General features: G+C 61.6%; 1 protein-coding gene across 1 annotated transcript; it reads left to right on the plus strand.

Annotated features, from left to right (window-relative positions):
- Window positions 1-1887: 1887 nt before the first annotated feature.
- Window positions 1888-7633, plus strand: DOLPP1 (dolichyldiphosphatase 1). The gene is made up of 7 exons (XM_021708978.1): window positions 1888-2130; window positions 2365-2449; window positions 2544-2643; window positions 2821-2919; window positions 3426-3554; window positions 3984-4073; window positions 6255-7633. The coding sequence occupies exons 1-7, from the start codon at window positions 1888-1890 to the stop codon at window positions 6289-6291; spliced, it is 783 nt and encodes a 260-aa protein (XP_021564653.1). The 3' UTR covers window positions 6292-7633.
- Window positions 7634-7866: the final 233 nt, after the last annotated feature.

Here is a 7866-nt window from a genome sequence, read left to right on the forward strand (position 1 = left end):
AGAGGACCTTGTCCCAAGGGTAGTGGGAGCCATGGGGGGACTGGATCAGAGAGTGGCATGGCCAGAGTTTGTGGCAGCATCTTCAGGAAGACCTCAGGCTGTGGGAAAGGTCATGAGGTGACAGAAGGCTTGGGGCACCTGCCACTCACTGTCCTTCCAGGCCAGTGCTGCAGGTGTCTGCTGGGTTTTGGAGACCAGACTCTCAGGGCTGGGAGACAGGCCCAGAAAGGGGAAGGGACTCACCCAGGGTCACCCAGTGGAACTGCGGCAGCACCCACACTCGAACTCAGGTGATGAACGGGGCTGCCCTGTTCTCCCGGGCCAACTCCCAGCCGGCCTGACCCTGGGGAGGCTTGGATGAGGCTGGTTATGTGCACACCTGTCTCTTCTGGCCTGGACTCCAGACCCCACCCTCGGTGGGCACCTTCCCTGATGCTGGTGTGAGGCCAGGCTGGTGGTGTGGGCCATTTCCCTCACTGAGTTCTTCTGACCTCTGTCCCAGCTCACAAGTGTCCTGGTGCAGGGGACCAAGCTGGCTGTCTCCCAAGGTAGACACTATCCCCATTCCATAGGCAAGAAAGCTGAGGCTCAGGGAGGTGAGGGACTTGCCGGCGAGTGCTGGCACAGGAGCTGGACCCTCGTACCTCAGCATGGCCATGCAGCTGCCTTGTCTCAGATGGTGAGAGTGGGCTTACGACTCAGTTGGTGCTGCCCTGGGGCAAGTGGGAAAGGGGCTGTCTGTACTTAGCTTCAGTGTTCCCTCTCCGTCTCTCTTTTTTTTCTTGAATTGGAGTCTTACTCTGTCGCCCAGGCTGGAGGGCAGTGACATACTCATGGCCACTGCAGCCTCGACCTGCTGGTCTCAGGCGATCCTTCCTCCTCAGCCTTCCAAGTAGCTGGAACTACTGGTGCGCACTACCACGCCTGGCTAATTTTATTGATTTATTGCAGAGATGAGGTCTTGCCAAGTTGCCCAGGCTGGTCTCGAACCCCTGGGCTCAGGCCATCCTCTCGCCTCAGCCTCCCAAAGTGCTGGAATCTCGGGCTTGAGGCACCGCACCTGGCCCCCTCTCCATCTCTTAAAAGGGAGTGGTGGACCTTACAGGCCACCCTCCCAAACCTGTCAGGAGTATAAAAACAGGTGGGAGCCGGACTCGGTGGCTCAGCCTGTAATCCCGCGCCTTTGGGAGGCTTAGGTGAGTGGATTGCCTAAACCTGCGGGTTCGAGACCCGCCTGGGCAGCGAGACCTCATCTCTACAATAAATCAAAAAAATCAGCCGGGCGTGGTAGCGCGCGCCTGTAATTCCGGCTACTCGGAAGGCTGAGGCTGAAGGATTGCCGGAGCCCAGCAGGTTGAGGCTGCGGTGGCCGGGAGTGGCCACTGCACTCCAGTCTGGGCAACAGAGTGAGACTCCCACTCAAAACAAAAAAAACACAAAAAACAGGTGGGCCGTAAGTAGCCAACTTCCCGCTGGTGGACAGGCTGTGCAGCGAATGGTTACCCGGGCCTGGGCCCCGGCGGTCTTCAGCGTGGACCAAGTCTGGGGTGCCCAGGGAAAGTCAGATTTCCCTGAGGCCCAGGGCACAGCTGGGTGCCACAGGCTTTCATGCCCTGGGGCCGCTTCCCTGCAGAGGGCCCCGCCTCTGGAGTCCAGCCAAGCCATGGTCAGATTTCTGCTTTGGCGGGGTGATGGGTATGGTGCCTGGACCAGGCCAGAGACTTGGATTTTAGTCCAGGTGCCACCTCTTTCTGGCCGTGTGACTTTGGGCAGGTCATACGACCTTTCTGGGACTCAGCTTGTCCATCCATAGAGTGGGCGCAGTGAAGACACCCACTCTAAATGCATGACGTTGGGGCTTCGTGTTCAGTAACAGATGCTCACGTCATGCTGGGGCTCAGCTGGCCCGGTTGGCTGGCAAACCGAGGCCCTGCTGGGCCTGCGGGGGCTGGCTCCTTGCTGCTTGCGGGCCGGCCCCTCCTGAGCCGCCTGTGCCCACCGCCATGCTGTCCTCCTCTGCCTCCCCCAGGTGATCTCTCTGGCCACCTCCTCGCCTACCTGAGCCTCAGCCCTGTGTTTGTCATCATCGGTTTCGTGACCCTCATCATATTTAAGCGGGAGCTGCACACGGTGAGTCTGTCCCTCCCGCTGCCTGTCCACCACGCCCTGGGTGCCGTCCGGCCCTGGCAGCCTGTCTGCCCCTCACCCCAGCACTTCGGCTTCCGTCCATGCCTCCACCCGTCTTGAGGTATGTGCGGCCTCCCGGCTGGTTCCAGGTGTCCACTCGTTGGGCCGGGCCTTGGGGGCGGGCTGGCGGCCAGCTGGTCCATGGAGACCCAGCTGACAGCACGACTTCCCCGGCAGATCTCGTTCCTGGGGGGCCTGGCCCTGAATGAGGGGGTCAACTGGCTGATCAAACACGTCATCCAGGAACCACGGCCCTGTGGAGGTAGGGCCTGGGCTGCGGGGGTCTGGGGGATCCAGGGTGGGGCGCACCGGCAGGCCTGCCCCCTCCCATGACGCTGGTCTCCGCTCTCCCTCAGGCCCCCACGCAGCCGTGGGCACCCAGTACGGGATGCCCTCCAGCCACTCCCAGTTCATGTGGTTCTTCTCCATCTACTCCTTCCTGTTCCTGTATTTACGGTGAGCTTTGGCCTCGGCTGGGTGGCCCTGGCCTGGCCCCAGCTGGGCTCTGCCAGGGACTCACTGCGAGCCCTTGGCGCGCCCTCGGGCGGGGGAGGAGCTGCAGCCGAGGTGGAAGGCGCCTAGGGAGCCTGCGGGAGGCAGCGGGCTGAGCCGTGTGTGGGCCTGTTTTCCCAGAATGCACCAAACAAACAACGCCAGGTTCCTGGACCTGCTGTGGAGGCACGTGCTGTCCCTGGGGCTCCTCACCGCGGCCTTCCTCGTCTCCTACAGCAGGTGAGAGAGAGGCCAGGTCCGTGGCACCCGCCCTCGGGGTCCTGCTGCAGGCTCGATCCCACTGGACTCCCGTAGACCCGTCCCAGAACCTGCAGGGCGGGGCTGGGAAGGGCGGCCTGGGCCTCCAGTTCTGAGGGGATGGGACCCCAACAGCCCCTTCTAGCCCAGGCTGAGCTCACAGGTTCTGGGTACACGTGCACGTACCAGCCATCTGTTCCCAGCGTCTTGGAGGAGCCTGTTTCAGACAAGCTCGGAGTTCGGGGCTGGACAGAGAGGGGTCGATCTCAGCTGAGCCGTTCTGACACTTCTGGAGGCAGAATGCTGCGGCTGGGGTCCTGTCCCTGCCTCCTTCCGGGAGAGGCCTGAGGCTGTTCCCCATGGCCCACGGCCGTCTGTGTGTCTGCACACGTGTGTGTACGGGGCCCCGGGAAGCAGGCGTGTGGGCAGGGGTCACGCAGGCCCGTCTCTGACTGGCCCTCACGCATGTCCCTCTGCTCTGGGCCCAGGGTCTACCTGCTGTACCACACCTGGAGCCAGGTGCTCTACGGGGGCATCGCTGGAGGCCTCATGGCCATCGCCTGGTTCGTCTTCACCCAGGAGGTCCTCACACCGCTGTTCCCCAGGATAGCAGCCTGGTAACTGCCTCCTGCCCCTCCTGCCTCCTCCTGCGGGCAGGGCCATCGGGAGTCCTGGCCCAGGCCCCGTCTTCCTGGGAGGCTCCAGTGCCAGGCCCCACGTACGTGCCTGGCTTCATCTCCCTCAGGGCTTGTTGCAGGGACACAGAGGCTTCCTCAGGCCCAGAAGTGCCACCCCTGTCCTTGCCTAGGTTCTCGGGGACTCAGAAGGCAGCCCGAGTCCTGCTGAGCTTTGTGTACTGTAGGACGGTGCCCTGCCTGAGGGGGCACACAGCTGGGTCTCAGGCCAGACAAAGGCTCTAGGCATCGGGAGGGGGGTTTAGCAGCAGCCCTCAGCCCCAGGGAGGGGGTAAGGGGGGAGGGTGTCTGGCTTGGTGATGGGCACCTGCCCTGATGTGGCCCTGGCTTTCTGGGTGTCTGTCTGTCTAGGCCTATCTCCGAGTTCTTCCTGATCCGAGACACGAGCCTCATTCCCAATGTACTCTGGTTTGAGTACACAGTAACCCGGGCAGAAGCCAGGTGAGTGAAGGGGACCGCAGTCACTGGATCCTGGCTCTGTGGGATATGGCCCCAGGGCAGCCACCACCTCAGTGTTTGGAGAGCTCCCCAAGGCCAGGCTTTTGCCTAAGAAGTTGCCTCATGGAACCCTCCGTTTTACAGATGAGGACACTGAGGCTCAGAGAGGAGCCTGGGATCTTGCAGACAGGGGGTGGGTGAGCTGGGTCGTGGACCCAGGCCATCTGGCCCAGAGGGCACGCCTTTAGCTGCTCAGAACCAGAGGGCTGAGTGGCCGAGATCCTCGGACACCCGTGTGTGGATGCCCCTCAGGGACACTTTTGGACAACTGGGTAAACGGAGGCACATGGCGTCGGGGCCACCCGTGGTTGCATGGCAGGTCAGGGCAAAGCTGGGCTGTGGAGTCCCTGGCTTGTGCCCTGCCACTCCTTCACCCCAAGTTCTGGGTGGCGCCCCGGGGCTGGGAAGGCTGCTGCCTGGGTTCCGAGGGGTGCTGGGTGGCTTCCGAGCAGAGCTGAGGGAGGGCGGGTGGCGCCACCCGGCAGCCAAGAAACGTGTTTAGTGCATCAAGGTCCCAATTATCCTAACGAGCTTAAGGGCAAAGCTGGGGCTCCCCGAGGAAAGGGGATTTGAGTGGGTTAGGGCCCGGCAATCCCATTAGAGGCACCAGGGCCCCAGCTGGCCTGGCAGCGGCTCCACCTGGCTCCAGAGTGGCCGGCCCTGCCTCATGCTGCCTGCCCAGCCGTCTGCCACCTGCCTTCACTCCCTGCAATCTGCTCTGGACTGCGTGCTGGGGGCTGGCGCCGATCGATGGCCTGGGCCCCTTGCACTCACGGCAGGCAGGGGACACGCGGCAGCTCTGCGCCTGCCTGTGGGATCAGGCCCTGACACGGGGCAGGGACAGGGCCAGCCTCAGGGTGGGCCTGCTGACATGGGCTGGCAGGGAGCTCACTCAGCAGGGGGAATGGCATGCCCGAGCTCCTGAGGCAGGCGGGGCTCCGTGAGTCCCCCGGCCCCAGGGCCAGAGTCCAGGGAGCCGGGGAGGCACGGGAGAGGCGAGTGTCAGGGCCAGGTCACATAGGGCCTCCTGGGTCACTTAGGTTTCCGGCTTGTTCTTTTTTTTTTTTTTGAGTTGGAGTCTCACTCCACTGCCCAGGCTGGAGTGCAGTGGCACGTTCAGTCACTCCAACGTCGACCTCCTGGGCTCAGGTGATCCTTCTGCCTTAGCCTTCCAAGTAGCTGGACCTGCAGGCACGTGCTACCATGCCCAGCTATTTTTTTGGAGTTGCCTCGGCCTCCCAGAGTGCTGGGATTCAGGCTTGAGCCACCACGCCCGGCCTCCAGGTTGTTCTTTCTTTAATTTTTTGGATCGGAGTCTCATTCCTTCCCCCAGGCTGGAGGGCAGTGGCACAATCATGGCTTGCCACAACCTCAACTTCCTGGGTTCAGCCTCCCAAGTAGCTGGGACTACAGGCATGTGCCGCCATGCCCAGCTAGTTTTTTATTTTTTGTAGAGAAAAAAATCTCACTATGTTGCCTGGGCTGGTCTCGAGCTCCTGGCCTCAAGTGATCCTCCCACCTCAGCCTCCTAAGGTGTTAAGGTGTTGGGATGACAGGCGAGAGGCACTGCTCCTGGCTGGTTTCCAGACTTTTTTTTTTTTTTTTGAGTTGGAGTCTCACTCGGTCACCCAGACTGGAGTGCAGTGGCTGCTCCCGGCCACCGCAGCCTCGACCTGCTGGGCTGGTTTCCAGACTTTAACTGGGACCCTAGACAAGCCCTGATCCCCTTGCTGAGCCTCAGTCAGCCTCTCTAGAAAATGGGGCCACCTTTCTGTCCTTCTGTTTCGGTCACTAACAGAACCTGCTTGTTGCAACTTGTCTGTAAAGGGAAAGTCCCCATAACCCACTGGAACCCAGCCAGGTCCCTCGTGTCTCTGTTGCCTCATCCCTGTCCCGCCCCTGCCCCAGCTCCCTGCTCTGCTTGTGGATTCCAAACGAGAGAGGTCGACCCACCCTAGGGCCCAATCCCAGGCCCCAGCTCTGCCTGTCCCAGTCATCCGTCTCCACGGCTGCTGGACTGGGCATTTGCCCACATAGCTGGCACTGTGGGTGGGGGGGGATGGCTGTGGGGTGGGCTGCTGAGCACTAGGTGTCCCCACCTCTGTCCCTCATCCCATTCTGCAGGAACAGACAGCGCAAGCTGGGGACGAAACTGCAGTGACCGGTGGGTGTGGCTGGGTCCAGCCTCCAGATCTGGCCTCACAATGCCTTGCAGGATGGACGGAACGACGGACAGAAGGACGAGGCAGAGACCGCGACAGACCCAAGTCACCGAGTGGAGCCTTTTTTTTCCTTATGTTAATTTTAACGAACAAGGTAGACCAAAGGGCTGAGCCAGCCCCTCTACCAGGACCCTGGAGGACTTGCTGCCTGGGGCCATGGCCAGAGACCCTCCAGTGCTGCCACCAGCCCCCGGCCCGGCAGGAAGTGCCCTTGGTGCGGGCACCTGGGTGTGGGGCAGAGGAGGAGGGCTGGCGCCTCTGGTCTCGGGGCCAGGAATTCCAGGTGACGTGGAAAGTGCACACTATTTATTTTTTGTTTTGTCACGGGCAGGTGGGACTTGGGAGGGGGTGCCGAAGAGCCTGCCCCCGTTGGCTTCCCAGGGGCCGACCGCTGCCTTTCCTGGGCCTGAGGCTGGCTGGACCGGGAGGAGGGGCGCCCTGGGCCCTGCCTGCCACCCTTGCCATTCCAGAACCTCGGTCAGTGTTTCCCGTCGGGGCAGGGTCCGGAGTGAGTGCGCGTCTGGCGCTGCTGCCGTTGCTGTCGTGTTCGGCCCCGGACACACCCTGCACCACAAGGGCTTTCTCTGGTTCCCTGTCCCCAAGACAGTAGTCCCTTTCTCACAAAAGAGCCTGCACATGTGGGTGACAAACCCAAGCTGTTTACAGCTCTTTTCTCGTCCTGCCATCCGGTAGTGGCCAGGCCTCAGCCCCATCCGCACAGGACCTGGGGGCCGGGAGGAGAGGGGCGAGGCCTGGGGGCCGGAAGTCCCTGCCTGCCCTCTGAGTGCTCCCAGTATGTCCTCGTCCTCCCTGCCCCGCCTGCGACCGACTGGGAGCCCGTGTCAGGGGTGGGCCCACAGGTCCCTGCCAGCTCGGTTCGGAGGAGGGCTCTCTTCAAGGGACCCCATCCCTGCATCGCTCTGAGACAGTCAGGTGAGGAGATGCTTCGACTTGCAGAGGTTTCCAGACCTGAACTGGGCCATGCGGGACCTGTGTTCCAACCCCCCCCTTTTTCTTTGTGGAGATTCCCAATCTGCTGCTAAAGCACAACGTTTTGGTGCTTTCTCGTTTGTTCAAGACCGTGTCCACAGTCATTCCCGATGCCAGGACCAGGGGGCTTACTTGTAGGGAAGGTAGGGCGATTCCCACGTTTCCCTCCCCTTCCCCGATTCTTTTTATTTTGTACTTTTTGCCTGAGACAAGCCGAGTGTGAGGTGGTTTGATTCAAGAAAAATCAATGAAATTGTTTACTATTGTTTTAAAATAAAATCTTAAACTCTGGCTGCTTGAGCGCGTTGACGGAGCTCACCAGGGAGCCTGGGGGAGGCCGTAGGGACACGTGACCCCTAGGGGCAAGGCTGGGTGGAGGCCCTAAGGTCATAAGTAACTCTGAGGTACCACGCTCTCTGCAGCCCCACAGCAGGGGTCTGAGTGACCCTGCGACCTTTCCCATGGCCGGCCAGCCTCTGGGAAGCCCAGCCAGGGACCATCACAGAGGTCCACAGCCCTTGCCC

The sequence above is a fragment of the Carlito syrichta genome, unplaced genomic scaffold (assembly GCF_000164805.1).
Source record: "Carlito syrichta isolate Samal-C Ts95f unplaced genomic scaffold, Tarsius_syrichta-2.0.1 Scaffold153707, whole genome shotgun sequence".
Classification (NCBI taxonomy): domain Eukaryota; kingdom Metazoa; phylum Chordata; class Mammalia; order Primates; family Tarsiidae; genus Carlito; species Carlito syrichta.

Bases quoted from the DNA above. Each gene is read 5' to 3' on its own strand.
- DOLPP1 (XM_021708978.1), top strand. From the start codon at position 1,888: ATGCTGGGGCTCAGCTGGCCCGGTTGGCTGGCAAACCGAGGCCCTGCT. The intron at 2,450-2,543 runs GTAGGGCCTGGG...GCTCTCCCTCAG, and splicing joins GGAACCACGGCCCTGTGGAG to GCCCCCACGCAGCCGTGGGC. The intron at 4,074-6,254 runs GTGAGTGAAGGG...CCCATTCTGCAG, and splicing joins GTAACCCGGGCAGAAGCCAG to GAACAGACAGCGCAAGCTGG.